The sequence below is a fragment of the Hemitrygon akajei genome, chromosome 4, assembly GCF_048418815.1.
Source record: "Hemitrygon akajei chromosome 4, sHemAka1.3, whole genome shotgun sequence".
Lineage (NCBI taxonomy): Eukaryota > Metazoa > Chordata > Chondrichthyes > Myliobatiformes > Dasyatidae > Hemitrygon > Hemitrygon akajei.
In genome coordinates, this window is record NC_133127.1 from 129,394,611 (window position 1) to 129,418,792 (window position 24,182).

At 43.8% G+C, this 24,182-nt stretch overlaps 1 protein-coding gene across 2 annotated transcripts in view; it reads right to left on the reverse strand.

Moving 5' to 3' along the window:
- The window catches only part of arhgap42a (Rho GTPase activating protein 42a), a 286,674-nt gene that overhangs the window by 107,394 nt on the left and 155,098 nt on the right, over window positions 1–24,182 (reverse strand). For both annotated transcript variants that reach the window (XM_073043280.1, XM_073043281.1), the window contains exon 4: window positions 1,415–1,486. In XM_073043280.1, the coding sequence (XP_072899381.1) occupies window positions 1,415–1,486 (72 nt within the window). The remainder of the gene's footprint in view (window positions 1–1,414; window positions 1,487–24,182) is intronic.

The window sequence follows — 24,182 nt, forward strand, 5'->3', positions numbered from 1 at the left end:
TGTCCAGGTGGGTGATCTGTTGCTGTTTTGGTTGTTGTGTGAGGGAGAGGTGGGGGGGGGGGGGGGGGTTGGAGTTTGTGAGATTTCTTATTTTTTCTTGTCCACACGGAAGGGGGATTGAGGTCTTTTCTTTCAACAACTTCCATGATTTTTCTGTATTTCATGACTATCTGGAGAAGACGAATCTCAGAATTGCATTATGTGTACACATTTTGATAATAAAATGAACCTTTGAACCTTGTGAGCCTTTGACTGGATGTTTCCTATAATGGGTGAGTCTAGAACCAGAGGGTGTAGCTTCAAAAGACAGGGATGTCCAATTAGAAGAGAGATGAGAAGTGATCTCTTTAGCTAGAGGATAGTGAATCTGTGGAATGCATAGCTATGGATGACAGTGAAGGCAATGTCATTGAGTACATTTAAAGTGGAGATTGATAGGTTCCTAGCTAGTTAGGGCATCAAAGCCTACTGGGAGAAGGCAGGAGAATGGCATTGAGAGGGATAGTAAACAGCCATGATAGAATGGCAGAACATACTCGATGGGCCTACTGGCCTAATTCTGCTCCAATGTCTTACGGTCAGATCAAGAAATGAGAGTTTAAATAAACAGACAAAACTTGTTCCTCCATATTTTGCTTACACAATTCCACAAGTGAGCTTCACAGATTCCTGGCTGATGATCTGTGAATTCCACAAAGACAAACTCCTATTACCCAGCCGGCTGTAACGTGGAGGTCGATTATATCTTCATACTTACTTAATGAACTGATGTGCACAATCTGCTTCACCGTAAACGATTGTTACAAAGCAACCTAGGGTCAAAGCTGGGACTTCAAGGGAGACTTCAGCAAACATGTAATGTACGCAAATAGCAAATACAGTACATGTTAATAAAAGTTGGTGGCGTTTGTATTTTGAGAAACAAAATAAGCTCACTAGTTCATCAGAACTTTAACTTTAGAATAGATATAGGCAGTTTTAATTAAAGTCATTAAAAATAATAAAGTTTATAAAAGATGTAAGTACTGTGTGCTTTATTTCTGAACTTAATTTCCAGGGCAAATGTGTTAAATAAAAGCAGAATCTTGAATAGCATGCTCAATTCTTATCTCCATGTTAAAAAGCCAATATAGAATTACTGTACAAAGTGTAAGAAAAGACAACATTGTGTCAAAAACACATGCGACTCTTTGAAATCCAACTGCCAACAAAGCAGGAACTTGGCTTCATTCTGTTCATCTCTCTTGGATCCAAATGCACAACCAAGTTAAAATTCAACATCTGAATGAACACACTATCCACTTCTCAGCTCTCTCTGGAATTTTTTTGACCATATTTGCAAATTATATATAACAAGTGGGTAAATATATTCAAGAATACAGTAAAGCAGAATGAACAAAATTATATCACTTACTTTTGCTGCCCCTATTTGATCTTTACGAAACTTCTCCAGTGGTGCAATTAAAACATCATTCGCATTCTGAATCTAGAGAATAACAATAGAGAATAACGTTTGAGTGCTGCTGCGTCATACATAAATCTAACGCAATATTTCCTGTTCAATTTGACTTGAAGTGTGTTATTTAAACAAATCAATGCTGCAGAAAGTCATAGACTATATTTATCCTAAATCTGTTCTCCTATCTGAATGTTGTACATTGATATGTTTTCAATATCTGTACACATTAAAGGTGGAACTTCTATGTACGACCTGTAATCCAGCCAAAGAAAATAATTAAATTTAATAATAATAAATTACCACATTGCTTCTGTTTAAAACAATATTAAAGCCACACAAAAAGGTAGTTTGTTACCGTTAGAATCAAGATGCTCAATGGACAAGTCTTCCAGCCGAGTGACTTTTGAAGTTACTAACACTGATATAATTTTTCCAGTTCTGAACTTCACCATCTTTGTCATTTAGAGTCTTGCAACAATGACCTACCTATAACATAAGGAACAGGAGTAGGCCACCCTGCCTTTTGGACCTGCTCCAGCAATAAAATTGTTAGCTGATCCAATCCACAGCCTCAGCAGCAATTCCTGCTCTCTCTCTCCTCTCGCTCCCAATTCCTTAACCTCCTTACAATTCAAATGCCAGTTAATCTGTTTAGAATATATCCGATAATTCTGCTTCCACAGCTGTGTGAGAAGGAGATATGACTCTCTGGAAAAAAACTAAGTATTGTCAAATACAAGAATTCCTAGAGTTTGCAAAGATTGGCTATAAAGAAACACCACACACTTACATACTTAAAACCCACAAAATGCTGGAGGAACTCAGCAAGCCAGGTAGCATCTATGGAAAAAAGTAAACACAAATTCTGATGAAGTGCCTCAGCCCAAAACGTTGACTGTTACTCTTTTCCACAGATGCTGCCTGGCCTGCTGAGTTCCTGCGGCATTTTGCGTGCATTGCTTTGGATTTCCAGCAGCTGCAGATTTTTCCTCCCACTTGACACTTAAAGCCTGCCAGTGTCTTTAACCAGATCATCATCTGTTTCTTTTCAGGTCCAAGAATCCATGCACCGAATTCCTATTGGATACTTAGTTTAAATCCACTGCAAAATTAGCAGGTGTTTGCTTACACACTAGACAAATTACATTAGCAGGGCTATTCCTACAGGCCTAAACAGTCCTAAAAGCAGTTGATATCAATCAAATTGTGAGGGATGTGGATGCTTGCATTCATAAGTTCTGAGTAGCAAGATCTTTAGGAGTTGCAAAATATGCAATTTAACCCTAAATTTTAGGTGAGAGGAGATAATGAGTCAGACTGTAAAACAACCTTGACTTGTTCTAATTTCCAACACTTTTGCCTGTAACATTAAAACTTACATGTCAGTTCAGATTCCACTCAGAATTACATGTAAATAAACGTGTAAATTATGCATTTATAATAAGATGTCCTCAAATGTGAAGCCCAAACCTCAGGATTTATAATTATTGACAATGATTATAATTAAGGTGAAATCCAACACGGTTGCTTTTTAAAAAAAAACCTTGTAACAATCCATTGATCTGCAAGCAAGAGATTCAATTACATACATAGATGTGGTCTTTCAAATTTTGCTTAGAGTGAAAAACACAAACTGAATTCATCATGATCCAACAGACAAAAATAACTTAGAAATTCTGATGATGCAGTAAATATTTCAGGCAGTAATGGTTCAAGTCATTAATCGATCTATCAACAAAGCACAACAGAAACTGCCCTAATGCCAGGAATGAAAATGTTATTTCCATTATCCTTACTTGCAGCAGATAATGACAATTGCAAGTGAAAAGTTAGTGAACGGAGCATGCAATGCAATTTCAACCACAATTCACCCTTGCTTGTTGTCTCCAAAAACCTGAACTAATAAGGGGCAACTAAAGCTTGGTCAAAGGGATCTTAAAGATACCAGAGAAGTTGAAAGGCTCAAGGAATTTATAGATAAGTAAAAGGAACATAAGACTCACATCTTCGTTACTCAGTTTAGACAGTGCAAAAGCTTGCATTTTATATTAGCTTCACAAGCTCAAGGCGCACGACTATACAATGAAACTCTTTATCCGACATCCAGCCTCTTTTGTAATGGAGGAGATTTTTTTAAACACCCAAGTTAATTACACATTAGCAGATGGTTAAAAGTAGAACTACCTCATCCTATCACAAAAATAAATATGCACTGCATATTTTATATCTCGGCAATAATTACCATCTGCCAAGACTCAGGCATTCTTCCATTTTTGTTCCTGACCTAATTGATGCTAATTGGGACAGGTGATCAATGTGAAGAACTAACAGTATTCACATAGCAGAGGGGTGACAGGAAGTTCTTGAATAACCATTCTTCCAATCACTAGAATGCTATTGATACAATTTGAGTGAGACTTGTTGGCCCCAAAAAAAACAAAGTCGTGGCTGTTTTGCTGGCATTTCGAATGCCAATTTGCTTTATATTTTTACTGCATTCACATTTTTATCTCATTGCATGTCCTTTCACATGGTGGCAAGATGCAGAGTTGTCAAATAGCAACCACACTTAGTTGACAACAGTTCTACCAAATGAACATCACTGACCCAACTAAACGCTTAACGGAACACACATGGAAAGGAGGAGTAAGGATCTATGACAATTCTATTTAAAGGCTTCCTCAGCTGGTTGTAGGTTAGTTGCTGACTGATTTATAAGGGTATTTTGGTCACCACACCCCAGGTGCGCAACATGGCAATGAAAGTGAAGAGAAACAAGCAGAGCAGAACTTAGTAAAGCAATAGAGTACTACGAAGAGAAACATTCACCAAGAGGCAGCTCCCCTACACTCACTATGCCATTCAGCAATCAGGTGATGCTTCTAAACCATGGATTCCTCACTGAAACACATTACTACTACAATGGCCTTGAGAGGAGGACCAGAACCACTTTGCCGTTGGCTGGGGGTTGCCAAGGGAAAAATCAATGGTTCTGTCTACTTTCCAAGCTTAAGCAGGAAACCAACTACATTAACAGTTTTGCATCTGGGCAGCCAGAAATGCTTCCCCCCCCCCCCCCCAAAAAGAAAGAACAAATTTAAGCTCATTCTCTATTGGCAAAGCGCTGCACTGACAGCAAATCTGGGAGATTAGTTTATCAATGGTGCTGGATTCCACTGGCTGTACTCCCGTCATATCGCATGTACACCAATGAAGGAATATTTTTCCTTTAACGTCTAGCTGAATTCAATCATACAGAGTTCATCTTAATGAACAGTTAGTCATATTAAGGAGGTAACAAATCCTCATTCTGTATTTGACCTCTTATCTCAATAGAGTAACCAAACCAAACTAATGGGTGGATATTAGATGACAGATGTATAACTCTTGACTTAAATGAACAAGCAATATGAACACAATGGATGCTATGGTATGCTGTTATACTGATACAGTAGATTACATAGCTCAAGGAACGGTTATGCTGTCTACAGTAGCTTTCACTACTTGGCAGAGTAGGACTCCAATTTCATGCATACATTCTCCACATCTCAGAATAAGACGGCTTCTGCTTCCTGAGAGGAGGAGGAAGAGGAGCCTTTAGTGACCAGCCAATACAACTTCAGTGCCTACAAACAAAATTGCACATGATAACATCACTCCCTTCCTCGTACTTGTTCTCCTTTTGATGATCATCACTGTGATCATTTCACCACAACAACAGAATAAAAGTCAATAATAGTTTTCTAAGGCACGCAACTATAATAAATATCATATATAACATTAACTAATAATCTCACTCTAGCACTTCCTTATGCCTCTCCCAAGTATTTCTACACAGTTTTCCCAAAGGCTGCAACTTGGCCAGTGAAAGGCTGCTAATTTTCTGTTGAAGTGTTGCCAGGCCTCAAGTGGGGCCATGGCCGAAACAGCTGGCTCTGGTTCCTCTATCATCACGATCTGCAGTGACCTGCAGCTAGAAGGAAGCCAGAAGCAAGGACACTGGTAAAAATAAATGAAAGCATGTTCACCTTCAGAGGAGGGACTACCATTCCCTGGGTGAGTAATCACCCATCACTCCTTGAGTGAGTTATCACCTCAACAATCTGAATAGAGGAGGTAGATAGATTTCTAAACATAGAGATTATGAGGGAGTGCCAGAGATACAAGATTAACTGAGCAGACTCCAAAGGCCGAATAGTTTATTCCTGCTCCAATTTTTCTGTGCATCTCTCAGCAATATTGTTGTGCTTTGCGCCTGGAAAATCATGCGTATGACATGACACAGCAGTTAGATACATGGTTTTACAATTCTGCCTCATATGGTAGTTGCCGTGTTGAAGACTGCATTTCTTGCAATTCTTCTCAGCATTCTCAACCTGCATTTTGTGCTGAAATCTCCAGAGGGGGAAATGGACCCACAACCTTACAGCAGTAGTTAATTGACTGAAGAGCCTTTAATAGGAAACTAGATATTAACACACAAAGGAAAGGAGTAGATGAGTACATTGGTGAAGAAGGAATATGAAAAGGATGGTGTCAAGCATAACAAACAGCATTGATCAGCCCACAACCCTATGCTATAAAATGCTGTAATACTGCTCAATACAATGCAAGTCCGCAGGAATACCCCTAGCAACCATATTGTTTACTATCTGGTCATGCTCAGTTTCACAAGGAAGTAATGATATGACAGTAGAGAGCTATACCAATCTGACTCTTACTAATAAATTAGTCTAACACACTGCTGCGAATGCAGGAAATTCAGAGTCTCAGATGCAGCCATCATGGCTTTCATCCAATGTGCCCTGTTTGAAAATTAATCCTGAGAGCAGGAAGCCACATGAACTGCAAAAATGACTGCCTGTATGATTTCCATCAATTATGATGCAGGAATATTGCATACACTAAAGAGACAGGTTTATAGAAAGATTCGCATCGATACAGGGCATGACTCCCAAAATGAAATTAAGGCCACTTTGAGAATGACTGCAACCTTATACAAGCCATAGGAAATAAATACTTATAGAGAAATAAGAGTTAAAAGGAGGTTCCAAGATCCAGCTGAAAGACAATAGATAATATCGTATGCAATTTTACTAATTAACTAAGATGTGCACAATCACTGCTTCAATGCAAAAAATGAAAAGATACTAAATCAAAGGTCATTGACAATTACTTAATTGATATTTATGCATGTTATGCAACAATTTTGAAAAATATTAACCAACTAGGTTTTTCCCCCAACACACACACTTGAGAAACTATCTCTGCTCCCATCCCCTCCTCTTGCTTATAGGACTTTCATTGATCGGGGTTGATCATAGATGCTGCAATGCGGATGTCTACTCAAGCCAGGGCAGTACGATATGCAGAGCAAGCTGTTGCCCATGTAGCAGGCTACCCCTCTTCACCACAGCTGACTCTAAAGGAACTGCAGAAACCAATACTGTTTGGTACCCAGAGGGCATCACAAGAGCTGTCAGTCAGCATTGAACTCAATATTGGACCGGCTTCGGGACTCCAGCTCTGGATTTTACTCCTGAAGCCTTCCCCATGAGAGGATATAGCTGCAAGGCAGCAGAAGTTAAAATCAAAGTTTTCCTTCTCCTAGATGAGCTGCTGACCACAGCTGACAAGCCCCATCTGCCCAGAGTGACTGGTTTTAAGGCGTCAGTACCACCTTTGCCCCCTTCTCATGTCGGTAGAAATGGTTCCATCGGGCTTAGTAACTAAGACACCACGTGAAGGCCAGGAGTGAGACTTGGTTGTCCAGAGGCTATTTGAGAGACACGCCATTGGGAGCACTTAGCAGATAGTCAGAGCTTGTCCCCACTACACTCCCTGGCTATGCCAACCTTAATGAATCTCCCCCCCCCCCCATTATTTTCCTACAAACATCCTCCACTAATACACCATTTGAAAACAAAAACCAGTTTCATGGGTTTCCAAGGTTTACTCCATTATCACCATCCTTAATGCCAAATTAACCTCTGACTGCACATGATCCATATCCCTCCATTCCCTGCTAATTCATGTGTATATCTAAAGTCGTCTTAGGTACCTCTATTGTTTCTGCTTTATACAGCTTGCCCCTGGCAACCTAGCAAACTATGTGTAAAAGACCTGCCTCTCCATCCCCCTTAAACTTGCTCCCTCCACTCTAAATGCATGTCCCCGAGAATTTTACGAGTCTACCATGAGGGAAAAATAAAGTCTGGCATCTATTCTATCTAAGTATCTCAAATCTATAAACTACTCTGAGGTAAACCTCCATCCTCAACCTTGGCCTCCAAAGCTCCAGAGAAAACAACCCCAAGTTTTATCCCTACCTCTCCTGATAGCTCATACCCTCTCAGACAGCATCCTGGGGAAACATCTTCTGTTTCGTTTCCAAGTTATTCACATCCTTCCCTGTAATATCCTTCATATCCTTTCAATCAGAACAGTACACAATACTCCAAGTGTGATCTAGCCAAAAATTATATTTGTCTGTAACATGACTTCCTTACATTTATACTCAGATGGAGAGAGATGAACATTTACATGGAGAGGTAGAACCTACTAGGACTACTCTCTGCTGTGAAGAGAAAAAGTTAAGGGTAGAATGTTATTGTGGAGTTCAAGATGATTTAGGCTTTATAAAAAGTATATTAGGAATGAGTATTGACACTAGCATGAGAGACAGGAACAAGTATTTTAAGATAAATAACAAACAGATTTTATGAGGAGATGACGAATTTCTCTCCCTATCCTTACGCAATATGTTGTGAGGTGGTATACCTCACAAAGGGTGATTAAAGTGGTTTAATAGGAACTAAACACATTGAAAGGAAAAAATGTTTTCAATCTTATTTGAAAAGGCCAAAGAGTAGAAGTAACTGGATAACTCTTTCTAGTCACCTCATGCAAACGAATTCCAATGGCACCCTCTGTGCTATTAATTCCACAATGAACAGGTAACCTTCAAATGTTTCCCTAATGCATGTGGTGCCTATCACACTCTTTTATGCACTAAAAGGCTGAAAAACATCATTTACATAAGACAAAAGCAAACGTGCATTTTTATTTACAAACAAATCAAGTTTCAAGTTTTAATTATCATACACGAATATAGCCAGATGAAACAGCATTACTCCGAGACAAAGTGCAAAAAACACAATTACCAACAGCACACAGCACACACTGTACATAGCATAACATAGAACATAGAACAATACAGCACAGTACAGACCATTCGGCCCACAATGTTGTGCCGACCCTTAAACCCTGCTCCCATAACCCTCCACCTTAAATTCCTCCATATACCTGGTCTAGTACTCTCTTAAAAGGTACAATTTCAGAAAAACAAAGTGAAAGAGAAAAAAAATTATACAGCCCAAGTCCCTGAGTTGTCCTGGTCCAGCTTGTTCTTCCAACAAATGAACACTGGAGCACAGCACTGAGCAAGTGCTGGAGGGCAGCACCGAGCAAGTGCTGGAGGGCAGCACCGAGCAAACGCTGGAGGCAGCACCGAGCAAACGCTGGAGAGCAGCACCGAGCAAATGCTGGAGGCAGCACAAACCCAGTTTGAAATCCAGCTGAACAGGCACTACAGAAACTGCAATAAACTTACTGTACAGCTCCTGACCTACTCAACAGCTGGTTTCAAATAGAGCAGCAAATGTTTGGATATCAGTTTCAACAATCTTTTCACTGTCATAATGCTTAATTTACAAAATAGGATAGGATGGGACTATGTTAGAGGATGTGAATAAGATGAAAATGGACACTTCTGGTTTTACTGGATGAAAGAAGAGAAGCAGGTGGCTAATACACTCACTGAAAGGAGATTGATCATTAAATACTCTGCCTTCAGTTTAACAACTCCAGCAGTTGTTTGAGTTGAATTCACACAAGGCCTTTCGCATCCCTTCCAGGACATCCCAAAACACTTTACAGGCAACAAATCATTTTTGAAATAAAGTTATTACTGTAGCATAAGCAGCATAAAAGCACTGTGTATCCATTATTTCAAAATCAATGATATAATATTCACGCATTTATCCACTATATTTCAAAGATGTTCTTCAGGGGCTGACTTGGCTGAAGAACCATCTCACTGAGGTAGCAGAGACCAAGACCCAAGGCCTGACTTCATGCAAAGCTCAAGGCCCAACATGACCCATGAAGGAAAGGTCTGAGCCAGGAGTTAGCTCAGAAGCTTGGCAAGAGGTCTGGGGTGCAAATGAGGTTCAAACACCAAGAGTACAATACCCCGCTCCCAGCATACTATTAGATAATGCCCAGGCCATTGGGAACAAAGTTGATGAACTAAGGACAAAGGGAACTGAAGGACAGTTGTGTGCCATGTCTCATTGAAAGGTGGCTTACACCTGCATCACCTGATAGTGCCATTCAATACTATGAAGGTCTGCCTTTTCATCAACTCCTTGTGGTGGTTCTGATGTGACAGTTCTGGTGAGCTTCTGCTCACTCAACTTAGAACATCTAATGCTCAAGTGTCACCAGACAACCTGCCATGGGAGCTCATTTCACGCTGACTCAACTTGGACTATCAAATGGTCGAGTGTCACCATACCACCTGCCATGGGAATTCACTTCACGGAATTTCACTTCAGCTATCCTCACAACAGGCTACATCCCTCCTCAGCCTGCACTCAATAAACTGTACTCTGTGGTCAACAGCCTCAAGGTGGGATACCCAGAGAGCCTTTTCATCAGTGCCAGTGGCTTCAACCACGCCAATTTCAAGAGGGTTACACAATACTACCAATACCAGGGCACAAACGGCTTCAGCCATTGCTATACAACCCTTAAAGAAGCCTCCTGAGACATCACACATCCACAATTGAGTAGATCAGACCGCCAGGCTGTGTTTTAACTCTCTGCATATAAACAAAAGGTGAAACGTGAGAATCTCGAGCAGAAAATCATACAGTACTGGTCCGAGGAAACAGATGAGATCCTGCTGAAGGGGGCTGGCCTGAAACGTCGGCTGTGTTCTTTTCCACAGATACCGCCTGGCCTGAAACGTCGGCTGTGTTCTGTTCCACAGATGCCGCCTGGCCTGAAACGTCGGCTGTGTTCTTGTCCACAGATGCCGCCTGGCCTGAAACGTCGGCTGTGTTCTTGTCCACAGATGCCGCCTGGCCTGAAACGTCGGCTGTGTTCTTTTCCACAGATGCCGCCTGGCCTGAAACGTCGGCTGTGTTCTTGTCCACAGATACCGCCTGGCCTGAAACGTCGGCTGTGTTCTTTTCCACAGATGCCACCTGGCCTGCTGAGTTCCTCCAGCATTTTGTGTGTTGCTCGGATTTCCAGCATCTGCAGATTTTCTCCTGTTTGAGATTCTACGTGACTGCTTTGAATCAGCAGACGGTCCATGTTCCCTGCTCAGATGAGTATGTCACTACCATCACAGACTTTACCAACAAGTGTGTTGAGGACAGCATACCAAAGAGGACAGTCTAGGTGTTTCCAAACTGAGAGCCATGTGTGGAAGTTGCAGCAAAGCAAGGGTTAAGATAACGTCCAGGCAAAGATAGTTTACAGACAGTGTGCAGTCAACCCAGGCAAGGGACGTCTTTGAAGAAAGAACTTCGCACAACATGGGACTGGAGCCATTTAGCACACAGAGAAGAGAAAAGGATGTAATGGAAGGGTGCAAGGCACACATCAACTAGGAGACATTACCTTACTAACTTCAAAGGATAATAAGTTGTTAGCTTGCACTTTCTGTTGACTTTAACACCTGCCTTGTGGATGGAGACTGATCATGCAAATAAAAAATTTGAACATAAACAGTTTATCAAATGGTCAATATCCATAACCGCTAGACTATTCTGAATAAAAATGGCATTTCACTGTCCAAACTTACAATTTAGTGACAGGGGCCATGTGTTCTCTTTGTACACATGTAAATAATGTGTGATTGAGGAACAATTGGAATTTTTCAGAGTGCAGTTAATCAGTAATGACACATGAATGAACGAGGAGATCTCCTCTGTAACCTAGGTCAGTGGCATTCAAATCAGGTGACCCTGACCTTTATATGAAATCAGGATATGATCTCCGCAAAGCTATCAACGATGCTCAGAGACAGTACCTGTCCAAGATCAAGTCTCAGTTCACCGGTCAGCTGTGGCTGGGCTCACATGCTACAACAGGTTACAAAATGAGGTCATACAGCATGACAACAGCAGCTCACCCCTCCACATTGAACTTAACACATGCTATACACCATTTGAACATAAAGGTACCACCCATCCTGACAGTCTGCAGCTACCTGAATCTACAGCCTCTGTTATGCATGCACGACCTGTTATGCAGCCCCCTCCTCCACTCCCTGCTCATTCACAACTGTGTGAACAGATTCTGACCTGATTACATCTACAAGTCTGCAGATGATGCCACCGTAGTGGGCCTATTCTCAATGCTGTTGAAGTTGAGAGGGTTTAAAGTTTCAAGTTCCTATATTTGAGCATATTATAGCCTGTCCTGGTCCAACTAAATAGATGCAGCAACCAAGAAAGCTTACCATTGCCTCTACTTCCTCAGAAGGCTAAAAAAAACTGATCTGTCTCCATCGACTCCAACCAATTTTGTAGCAATGCACCATGATGCGTTTCTGTCTAGATGTGTAAAGGCTTGGAAAGGCAATTGCTCTGCACGGGACCGCAACAAACTGCAGAGAGCTGTAGGCACAGCTCAGCGCATTACAGGGACCAATCTCCCATCTATCAACTCTGTCTATACTTCTTACTGTCTCAGTACAGCAGAGAGCATAATCAAAGACCTCACTCACCCAGACACTCTGTCTCCTCAGAAGTGAAATCCTGAAAGCATCTCGCACCAGGCTCAAGGACAGCTTCTATCCCACTGTTCTCAGATGCTAGTATGATAGAATGGACTCTTGGCCTCACAGTCTACCTTGTGTAGACTGATCTTGCACTTTATTGTTTACCTGCCCTGCAATGTTTTCAGTAGCTTTTACACTTTATTCCGCATTGCTATTGTTTTACCTTATTTTGGCTCAATGCAGTTTAATAATTTGACCCATATTAACTGTAGGCAAGACAAGCTGTTCGCTGCATTTCCGTACATATGACAATAATACCAACAAATGTTGTCGAACTCACCTGGTTTTGTTCAAAATAGCATTGCAGGATCTTTTATGGGTAGGAGGGTGCTGATGGACCTCAGCTGACCATTACACTTAAAGGACGGCATTCCCTTAATTCTGTTTGGGAATATCGACCCAGTTTGTGAAAACTTAATTCTCCGGAGAGAAATGCAAACCAAATAAATATTTGACTCTATGCTGAGTACTCAACCGTGGCGGGTAATTCAGATAGTATTTTTCCACATAACTAGCTAATCACTGCATTAATCATTCAAATATATTAATATTTCAGAGACAAAGTGACCTTGTGATTTCAGGAAAACAATCAGCATTAGTTTCTCTGAGCAAAGACAAACCAAGTGAAAACAATTTAAAACAACTGATTTTATCTAGCTCCATTTTTGAAATCTCTTTTAGTACGAGTTAGCCTAATAAGTGAACAAGTCTTTCTCTTCTTCTATTTTCTCCACAGAGGCTTTCAAATATTTGCTCTTCACACTGGGTGGGAAGAGGAAAAGAGTTAACGTGACAGGTTGAACTTCCATCAGAAATGGAAATGAAAACAGATATTACAAATATTAATGAGAAAGGGGAAAAAATGAGATGATGATAACTTTTTAAATGGGCACAAGTCAGGGAAGATGAAGTCTTCATTAAAGTTCAAAGTAAATTAATTATCAAACTCCATACATGTCACCATATACACCCTGAGATTCATTTTCTTGCAGGCATACTCAATTATTCCAAAGTAGAATAATAACCAAAGAATTACTGAAAGACCACACCAGATGGGGCATTCAACCAGTGTGCAAAAGACAGCAAACCGTGCGATACAAAAAAGAAAGGAATAACAATAATAAATAAATAATCCATAAACAACGAGAACATGAGATGAAGAGTCCTTGAAAATGAGTCCACAGTTTGTGGGAACATTTCAATGATGGGCATTTGAAGTTGAGTGAAGTTACCCCCTTTAGTTCAAGAGCCTGATGGTTGAGGGGTAATATCTGTTCCTGAGCCTAGTGGTATGAGTCCTGTAACTCCTGTACTTTGGTCCTGATGGCAGCAGTGAGAAGAGAGCATGACCTGGATGGTGGGGGTTCCTGATAATGGACACTGCTTTCCTGTAAAAACACTTCGTGTAGATATGTTCAATAGTGGGGAGGGCTTTACCAGTGGTGGACTGGGCAGTATCCGCTACTTTTTGTAGGATTTAAATGATACATGATAACGTGAAGGAATTTAAAGTTATTGACTCAGTCCACCTCTGATCCTCTGATAAGGACTGAATCAAGGATCTCGTTTCCTCCTCCTGAAGTCAATAATTATCTCCTTGGCCTTGCTGACATTGAGTAAGAATCAAAGTCAGAATCAGGTTTAATATCACAGGCATATTTTGTGAAATTTATTGTCTTTGTGGAATAAGTGGTGCAAAAACAGAAATTAAAAGTAGTGACTTGGTGTTCATGGGTTCAATGCCCATTCAGAAATCCGATGGCAAAGGTCAAAGCTGTTCTTGAATCATTGAGTGTTTCTTCAGGTTTCTGTATCTCCTCCCTGCTGGCAGCAATATGAACATGGCATGGCCATGGCCAGCTTTTTGAGGCAACGCTCCTTGAAGATGTCCTGGATACTACGGAGGCTAGTGCCCAGATGGAGTTGAGCAAGCTTACTACTCTCTGCAACAGCCCCCCGCCCCCCCCCCACCCCAATACCAGACGGGGATGCAGCCAGTTAGAATGCTCTCCTCGTACATCTGTAGAAATTTGCGAGAAAGAGGTTGTTGCTGTGGCACCACTCAGCCAGGCTTTCAATCTCAACAAAAAGTGGCATAGAATGGGGCATAAGGCAAAAGGTGGTATGGATGAGATATTAAAAAAAACAATTGCCACTGACTGAAAAAAAATAACCATTTATTATGGGACAGCAAGTGTCTAATCAATTGGTGAGGTGTTGCTACTAAAGCTTTTGTGGGAGCCAATGGAACAGTACAAGACCCTACTGAGAGTGATGAGTATTTGACCAACACACTTTGCGATCACAACTGTTTTCAAGGTGTAAATCCAGTCAGAACTCAAAACCCCTATGTAGAGAATATAGTATCATTTGCCGTGAATATAGTATAGAGATTGAAAACAGAATGAACAGAGGAAATGGAAGATGTTTACTTCTGCACTTGGGCTGTGGGAAGACATTAACTGTGGTGACTGAATGAATCAGAAGGTTGGGGAGGGAGGAGGCATCATATTGGACATAGAGAACTGGAGAGATAAGAGGCTGCTTTGTACAGGTAATGGGGTAAATACAAGAACAAATGGAGCCCCCTTGTAATTTATGAGGGGCATAGAACATAGCACAGGAAATGGACCATTCAGCCCCAACCAGTATACCATATTAAATTAAACCTGTCTCCTTGCTCATAATCCATAACCCACCATTTTCTACATGTTCAAGTGCTTGTCTAAATGCCTCTTAAATGCCACTATTTTATTTGCTTTCACTACCATCCCTAGCAGCTGGTTCGAGGTACCACCCACTGTGCAAAAAATCTTAATCTGCACATTTCCTTTCAACTTTCCCCCTTTCAGCTCCTGATTTGTACTGCTATATTTTACATTCCACCCCGGGATAAATATCTAAACTACTTATGCCTCTCATTATGTTATGAACCTCTGTCGGATTTCTCCTCAACTTCTGACCTTCCAGCTGGACCGAAGTGCTTGCTTCCATGCTGTATAACTCCATGGCTCTATTGCAATAGTGATTACACTTGAAGTAAAATATTGGCTGTAAAACCCAAGGAAAACAAGCTGAGTTTGCCAAAGCTGCTTTTACAATGTGTGTCTTATTGTCTGTAATGTAAAGGGCACCTGAACTATCAATGGAAGTCATTCTGACCTTACAGGTCATGCTTAACACTGCTGAGTTAAGTATTCCTTTGAACTCAGCAGAAGCCATTGCTGAGTTAGCCATAATCAAGCTATGGGAATGTCAGTTAATTAAAAACTGGAGTCTGACTTCACAAGGCAGAGCTGCATAAAGATGCTGGCTGGACAGAAAAGGGATGGGTGAGGCAAGTTGAGGGAAGTGGTAGGAAAGAACTGAAAGAGAAAGGTCCTGTTGGAAAACCAAACTGATGAAACTTAATAATATTTCCCTAACTGGCCATATTTGAGTAACTAAGCACAGTTAACCTTCAGACTTCTGCCACATGTTGGAAAATATCTTTATAATGGGGGAAGATTAAAATGCAATGTATTTGTTTATAGCATGGTATGAGTAATCCTATGTTGTTAATATCCTCAAGGAGAAAATGAAAAGTTGGCTTTTTATTAGCTTTTTTTACAATCTCACTGCAAGCCCTTTCAAACAAAAAATGAAAAGGTAATTTGCATTTGGTACTTGTAAAGAGACGAATGTTTCTTTGGTCACATGGATCACCTTCTCCCGTAAATTCTACTGCATCCAGGTCAAAGTGATTTCGGAATCTGAAATCTCTCACCAGACAATTCAACACTTTTCCCTGCAACGCACTCAACTGTCAGCTGAGGTTATGTGCAAAAGCCACTGAAATTAAATCAAACTTATAGCTCAAAGACAAGAGTGCCAACACTGAGCCATAAACCAGCTCAACTGAACTAAGTAAATCCTACCCTGTTTCAGAAATCTTTCCGTGTCAAGGATGACAAACTGTACTGCCATACTACTGATGTGTATTATAAGGTAGCTTTTGAGGACAATGGGAGGTACCTGACAAAGCTGGTGCTGGGTGTTTTTTTTTTGGGAAGTGATGAGCATTTTCCATCACTTTCACTGCACTTCTGCATTTGTCTCCAGAGTGGTTCAAAGTTCTCATCATATTCCAGATGCTTCTTCTCCATTTTGAATGGCCATACACCAGGACTGACTATGAGTCAGTGAGTCTTTGAAAGCTTCCTTGAATCATCTTTCTTTTATGAATAATCTCTCACAGGGTCAGAGCTGTTGGCACAGTGTCTATTTCAGTAGTGTGATATCAGGCATCTGTAAAATTTAAGGCCAGTGCCAATGCTTGTGGTGCTTGCTTGGGAGAGGTCACTGAGATTTATTTGACTATCCTGCCAAAGAATTTGAAGGATCGGAGTGTCTGGGCATGATGTTGTGCGAGGAGAGATGGGTAGAGAACCTTTGCAGATGTTCAGAAATCCCATTGCATTGATAAGCTTCAGTCAATTGGTGAGCAGGAGCTCAGCTTCCGAATGTGTGAATGTTTGCAAGTGTCATCTGCATACTTCAACTTGAAGACAAGGATGGTACAACCTTGGCTCAGGAGCAAAATTCAAGAAGGTTGAACAGGTTCTTCATATGCTACGCAGATCAGCGTTGGAAGTGAGGTTCAGTATTATAGAGGTGAGATGGTGTACAGGAGTGTGGTAGTTCCACTGGTTGAGTGGTGTAACAGCAGCACAACCCTCCCCACCACTGAGGACATCTTCAAGAGGCGGTGCTCAAGAAAGTGGCACACATCTCGCACCATCCAAGACACGCTCTTTTCTTGGTTATAACCATCGTGACAGAGCTACAGGAGCCTCAAGACACACTCAACATTTTAGGAACAGCTTCTACCCCTCTGCCATCAGATTTCTGAACCCATGAACACTATATCATTATTCCTTTCTTTATTTTGCTTGTAATTCATAGAGATTTTTATGTCTTTGCATGAACTGCTGCTGCAAATCAACAAACTTCACATCAAATAAGTTGGTGATAATAAACCTCATTCTGATAGAGAGGAAGATTGGAAAGATGGAAAAACAAGATGGCACCAGCAACCAATGGTGACATTTTGCAGAATACTCACAAAACTACTCTAGTAACTATATTTCTTCTTCTAAACACAAATCACTGCAGTCTACAGTCTGCAGCTTGCAATTTCCCCTTCAGAAGGCTCCAATGAAATGCCCTAGTGCTTTGCGATCTCCTGGAGGATTCACCAGACTAGTCTCTGGACAGTGCAGGTATGCCAGGGCAGCCATCATTGGGGAAAGATGCTGCTTCGAGACCTGATAGCAGAAGATGAACCCATGGTCAGCTCCATTACTCCACGCATATTAAATCGTCAAGGATAATGGCAGAAACCAAGCAGGTGTTCAGTGTTGCCTGCCCTCTCTTCTCACTACTACCGCCAGGTGGGAGGGGCAGGAGTCTTGGGTCCCACACCGCCAAGTTTGGGAACAGTTGTTGCCCTGCAGCCACCGTGCTCCCGGATCAGCTTCACATCCCTCAGCCCTGACTGGTTCCATGGCTGTGGCCTGCAGCCACCGTGCTCCCGGATCAGCTTCACTTCCCTCAGCCCTGACAGGTTCCGTGGCTGTGGCCTGCAGCCACCGTGCTCCGGGATCAGCTTCACTTCCCTCAGCCCTGACTGGTTCCGTGGCTGTGGCCTGCAGCCACCGTGCTCCCGGACCAGCTTCACTTCCCTCAGCCCTGACTGGTTCCGTGGCTGTGGCCTGCAGCCACCGTGCTCCGGGATCAGCTTCACTTCCCTCAGCTCTGACTGGTTCCATGGCTGTGGCCTGCAGCCACCGTGCTCCCGGATCAGTTTCACTTCCCTCAGCTCTGACTGGTTCCATGGCTGTGGCCTGCAGCCACCGTGCTCCGGGATCAGCTTCACTTCCCTCAGCCCTGACTGGTTCCGTCGCTGTGGCCTGCAGCCACCGTGCTCCATGATCAGCTTCACTTCCCTCAGCCCTGACTGGTTCCGTGGCTGTGGCCTGCAGCCACCGTGCTACGGGATCAGCTTCACTTCCCTCAGCCCTGACTGGTTCCGTGGCTGTGGCCTGCAGCCACCGTGCTCCCGGATCAGCTTCACTCGTCTCAGCCCTGACTGGTTCCGTGGCTGTGGCCTGCAGCCACCGTGCTACGGGATCAGCTTCACTTCCCTCAGCCCTGACTAGTTCCGTGGCTGTGGCCTGCAGCCACCGTGCTCCCGGATCAGCTTCACATCCCTCAGCCCTGACTGGTTCCATGGCTGTGGCCTGCAGCCACAGTGCTCCCGGACCAGCTTCACTTCCCTCAGCCCTGACTGGTTCCGTGGCTGTGGCCTGCAGCCACCGTGCTCCCAGATCAGCTTCACTTCCCTCAGCCCTGACTGGTTCCGTGGCTGTGGCCTGCAGCCACCGTGCTCCCAGATCAGCTTCACTTCCCTCAGCCCTGACTGGTTCCGTGGCTGTGGCCTGCAGCCACCGTGCTCCCAGATCAGCTTCACTTCCCTCAGCCCTGACTGGTTCCGTGGCTGTGGCCTGCAGCCACCGTGCTCCCAGATCAGCTTCACTTCCCTCAGCCCTGACTGGTTCCGTGGCTGTGGCCTGCAGCCACCGTGCTCCCAGATCAGCTTCACTTCCCTCAGCCCTGACTGGTTCCATGGCTGTGGCCTGCAGCCACCGTGCTCCCGGATCAGCTTCACATCCCTCAGCCCTGACTGGTTCCGTCGCTGTGGCCTGCAGCCACCGTGCTCCCAGATCAGCTTCACTTCCCTCAGCCCTGACTGGTTCCGTGGCTGTGGCCTGCAGCCACCGTGCTCCCGGATCAGCTTCACTTCCCTCAGCCCTGACTGGTTCCGTGGCTGTGGCCTGCAGCCACCGTGCTCCTGGATCAGCTTCACTTCCCTCAGCCCTGACTGGCTCCATGGCTGTGGCCTGCAGCCACCGTGCTCCCGGATCAGCTTCACTTCCCTCAGCCCTGACTGGTTCCGTGGCTGTGGCCTACCGTGCTCCCGGATCAGCTTCACTCGTCTCAGCCCTGACTGGTTCCGTGGCTGTGGCCTGCAGCCACCGTGCTCCCAGATCAGCTTCACTTCCCTCAGCCCTGACTGGTTCCATGGCTGTGGCCTGCAGCCACCGTGCTCCCGGATCAGCTTCACTTCCCTCAGCCCTGACTGGTTCCATGGCTGTGGCCTGCAGCCACCGTGCTCCCGGATCAGCTTCACTTCCCTCAGCCCTGACTGGTTCCGTCGCTGTGGCCTGCAGCCACCGTGCTCCCAGATCAGCTTCACTTCCCTCAGCCCTGACTGGTTCCATGGCTGTGGCCTGCAGCCACCGTGCTCCCGGATCAGCTTCACTTCCCTCAGCCCTGACTGGTTCCGTGGCTGTGGCCTGCAGCCACCGTGCTCCTGGATCAGCTTCACTTCCCTCAGCCCTGACTGGTTCCATGGCTGTGGCCTGCAGCCACCGTGCTCCCGGATCAGCTTCACTTCCCTCAGCCCTGACTGGTTCCGTGGCTGTGGCCTGCAGCCACCGTGCTCCCAGATCAGCTTCACTCGTCTCAGCCCTGACTGGTTCCATGGCTGTGGCCTGCAGCCACCGTGCTCCCGGATCAGCTTCACTTCCCTCAGCCCTGACTGGTTCCATGGCTGTGGCCTGCAGCCACCGTGCTCCGGGATCAGCTTCACATCCCTCAGCCCTGACTGGTTCCATGGCTGTGGCCTGCAGCCACCGTGCTCCCGGATCAGCTTCACTTCCCTCAGCCCTGACTGGTTCCGTCGCTGTGGCCTGCAGCCACCGTGCTCCCAGATCAGCTTCACTTCCCTCAGCCCTGACTGGTTCCATGGCTGTGGCCTGCAGCCACCGTGCTCCCGGATCAGCTTCACTTCCCTCAGCCCTGACTGGTTCCATGGCTGTGGCCTGCAGCCACCGTGCTCCGGGATCAGCTTCACATCCCTCAGCCCTGACTGGTTCCGTGGCTGTGGCCTGCAGCCACCGTGCTACGGGATCAGCTTCACTTCCCTCAGCGCTGAAATGACTCTGATTACTTCAAGGACTCACTTTATGGGGACTCTGTAGTTACTGTTTTTTGTTATCTGTTTACTTTTTATTGTGTACTCAATTTGCTCTTTTGCGCACATTGGGTGTTTGATGGTTGTTGCGTGGGTTTTTTGTAAATAGGTTTATTGTGTTTCTCTTTTTTGTGGCAAGAAGACAAATCTCAAGGTTCTTTTCAGTATATATACTTTGAAAATAAATGTACCTTGAACTTTGGGAAAAGCTTTGAAGCAATGACATGGCTTCCATACCAGTATGCACCAAGACTGGGTTTGTTCTGAACCATTGATCAAGACCATGGCTTGCACGCCATCAAGCAGTAGATGTAGAATCAGAGGATAGAAACATAGAAAATAGGTGCAGGAGTAGGTCATTCGGCCCTTCGAGCCTGCACCGCCATTCAGTATGATCATGGCTGATCATCCAACTCAGAACCCTGTACCTGCTTTCTCTCCATACCCCCTGATCCCTTTAGCCACAAGGGCCATATCTAACTTCCTCTTAAATATAGCCAATGAACCGGCCTCAACTGTTTCCTGTGGCAGAGAATTCCACAGATTCACCACTCTCTGTGTGAAGAAGTTTTTCCTCATCTCGGTCCTAAAAGGCTTCCCCTTTATCCTTAAACTGTGACCCCTCGTTCTGGACTTCCCCAACATCGGAAACAATCTTCCTGCATCTAGCCTGTCCAATCCCTTTAGAATTTTATACGTTTCAATAAGATCCCCCCTCAATCTTCTAAATTCCAGAGAGTATAAGCCTAGTCGATCCAGTCTTTCTTCATATGAAAGTCCTGCCATCCCAGGAATCAATCTGGTGAACCTTCTCTGTACTCCCTCTATGGCAAGAATGTCTTTCCTCAGATTAGGGGACCAAAACTGCACACAATACTCTAGGTGCAGTCTCACCAAGGCCTTGTACAACTGCAGTAGATTCCCCAGTATCCCCAAACCGTATAAGACATCCAGATTGGAAATGGCTGAGGCGAGTGAAGCTGTGAAGTTTATGAAGTCAAAAAGGCCATGCTGCTCCATACTTTTCTCCTGGAGATCATATAACGAAGTTTCAGTCTATTGTACTTTGGCCACAGAGAAGAGGCTGTTGAATTGGCCTCTTCTGTGACTGACAGCAGAAAGGTCTCTCAGTATTTTCTGCTGGCGGATCTGAAAATTGGACTGTGGAGGGAAGCACTTTAGTTAAACAGTGATTGCTATTGTAACACGATTTCAGCTGTGGACATAATATTGAATATTTCCATTTGTCAATGAAAACATTATCCTAAACTCATTAAAATAAGATGCTGGATGAAAATTTATTGCAGCCTGTGAACGAACAGTGCCTCTCATTGCTTGCCATTGCCCACTCTGCAGTGGAGCTCACATTTCTTGTATGTGGGATCTGTGGGAAGAGAGCAGGCATAAATCTCAGAGAGTGAGATTTAGGGACAGGTAAAATTATGGGAAGTTCAAACAGTGAATTGAATGGCAATGCAGGTGTGGAACAGAAAATAGTCCATCCGGGTCAGCAGGTCCCGGAATCGAACGTCCATGCAGGCAGGGGCCATGAGGGCATTTGACACCACCCCCCCCCCCGCCCCAAACCACCCATTTGGGGAGTCCAGAGTTCATGGCCTGGAATTTACGGTCCATTCATCGGAGAGTATGAAATTTGAGACTTGGTGTTTGGGGTACCATCATTGATGAAGCTTGGGTCAATATCGAAGGTCAAAGACCATAGTCGGTGAGTCTGGAAGTTGAGGGCCGATGGCTGAAACCCTGGGTCTGTGTGTCTACAAGTCCACTGGGGATGTCAGGGGCCCGATGCTTGTAAGTCTACTGGAGGCTGCCTGTCCGGGACGACTGTCTATGAGAGAGGGAAGATCGGAGAGAGGAAAAGGAGCTCATTTTGTTCCCATTGCCGTGATGTTGTTGTTGTGCTGTACTGCCGAATATCGTAGGCATGCTATGTTGGCACGGGAATATATAACGACACTTGTGGACTGTCCTCAGCACATCCTTGAGTTGCATTAGCTGTGAATGCAAAAGGCAAATTTCACTTTATGTTTTGATGTCCATGTGATACACAAATGAATCTGAACATATGACTAACTGTTAATAACTTTGCTGGCCATCTAATACACTACAAAAACAGAAAATTGATATTCAACATTGGGTTTTTTTTAAGTATTCTCTGGGGTTTCTGTTGACTAAACCCATAGCTGTATTTTCACCATGTCATCTACACTTTATTTTGCTTAAAGTAACAGCAACCGTGGAATTACTATCTGGAAGAGAAAGTCAGAATTTGCAAGAAGTAGTATACGGTTATACATTGATTGTTAAGTAGCAGCCTAAGACTTAGGGCTTGGACTTTTTGTAATGCTAAGGAAGTAGTTCATATTAATGCTCTTCTAATCAAAATAACGTTTGCTCTATTTTTATCCATTTTAATAGACAAGGAAAATATTAAATATTTCAGCAAAGTATTGCTTTTAAAGACAGAACCCATATAATATTCTTAACGCCCATTCCAAAATAAACAAACTTTTTTTTTTAAGTATCAAGGTAGAAGTGCAGACAACTTCACACAAGATGATAGGAGCTAAAGTGAATTAATTTCAATTTATTGTTTTCAACTATCAACAATGAGAATAATCATATTCAGATTTCAAATATTCTCCTCAAAAATTACTGAGAGGGTTTAGTTTGTTCAGAAAATTGCACAGCACAGTTCAGTCCCAGGAGAAAATCTGGCAAAGTAGTAGCAATAGTTTCCATTCCAATAAAAATAATAGAAACTTAGTGTGGAGACTGGATTGCATCAGTGAGAATGCTGTATTTAAATCCAACCCAAGGATATCAAGATAAAGTGTATGTTCCAGGTTCATATGTGCTAATGCATCAATATTATTGTAACAATAATGTTAAGTATCACATTAACTACAGAATGGAACCACACAGAAGATGCTAAATCAACTCTTAAGAATATCTTTTATTATTGAGTATTTTCAAGTTCTGGGCACACATTCCACTTGCTGCAACTAACGTAACATTTCTTCTGTCAAAGTTAGATTGCATTTTCATTTTTTAGAAGAGAAAAGTACAATATGGTAAAACTTTGATAATTCACTATCCCACGATTCATAAATCCTTAAGGTTCGGCTTCTAGCTCATTAGTTGACGTTTGGAACGCCCCCTTTCGTCTGACCGGGTCCCAGTTCCCTCACTCTCAGCGTCTCACTGGGACCCTGTTCCCACGCTCCCAGCGTCTCACCGGGTCCCAGTTCCCTCACTCTCAGCGTCTCACTGGGACCCTGTTCCCACGCTCCCACGCTCCCAGCGTCTCACCGGGTCCCAGTTCCCTCACTCTCCGTCTCACTGGGACCCTGTTCCCACGCTCCCAGCGTCTCACCGGGTCCCAGTTCCCTCACTCTCAGCGTCTCACTGGGACCCTGTTCCCACGCTCCCAGCATCTCACCGGGTCCCAGTTCCCTCAATCCCTTTTACATCCTGTGGGTCACTGGAAAAGCTATTATAATAGTGTACAGCATTCATCTTTGGGTTATACATTAAGGAGCTCAGAAAATCTGCCTAAGCAAGGTACCTCCCACTGCATCTTGATCCCGACTTCCTCACTGGGAGACCACAGTCTATGTGAATAGCAACCAACATCTCCTCCTTGCTAACAGTCAACACTAGTGCAATCTCAAGGATCTGTGCTTAGCCCACGTCTCTATTCCCTCTACACCTACAACGGCGTGGCTAAGCACAGTGCAAATGCCATCTATAAATTTGCCAATGAC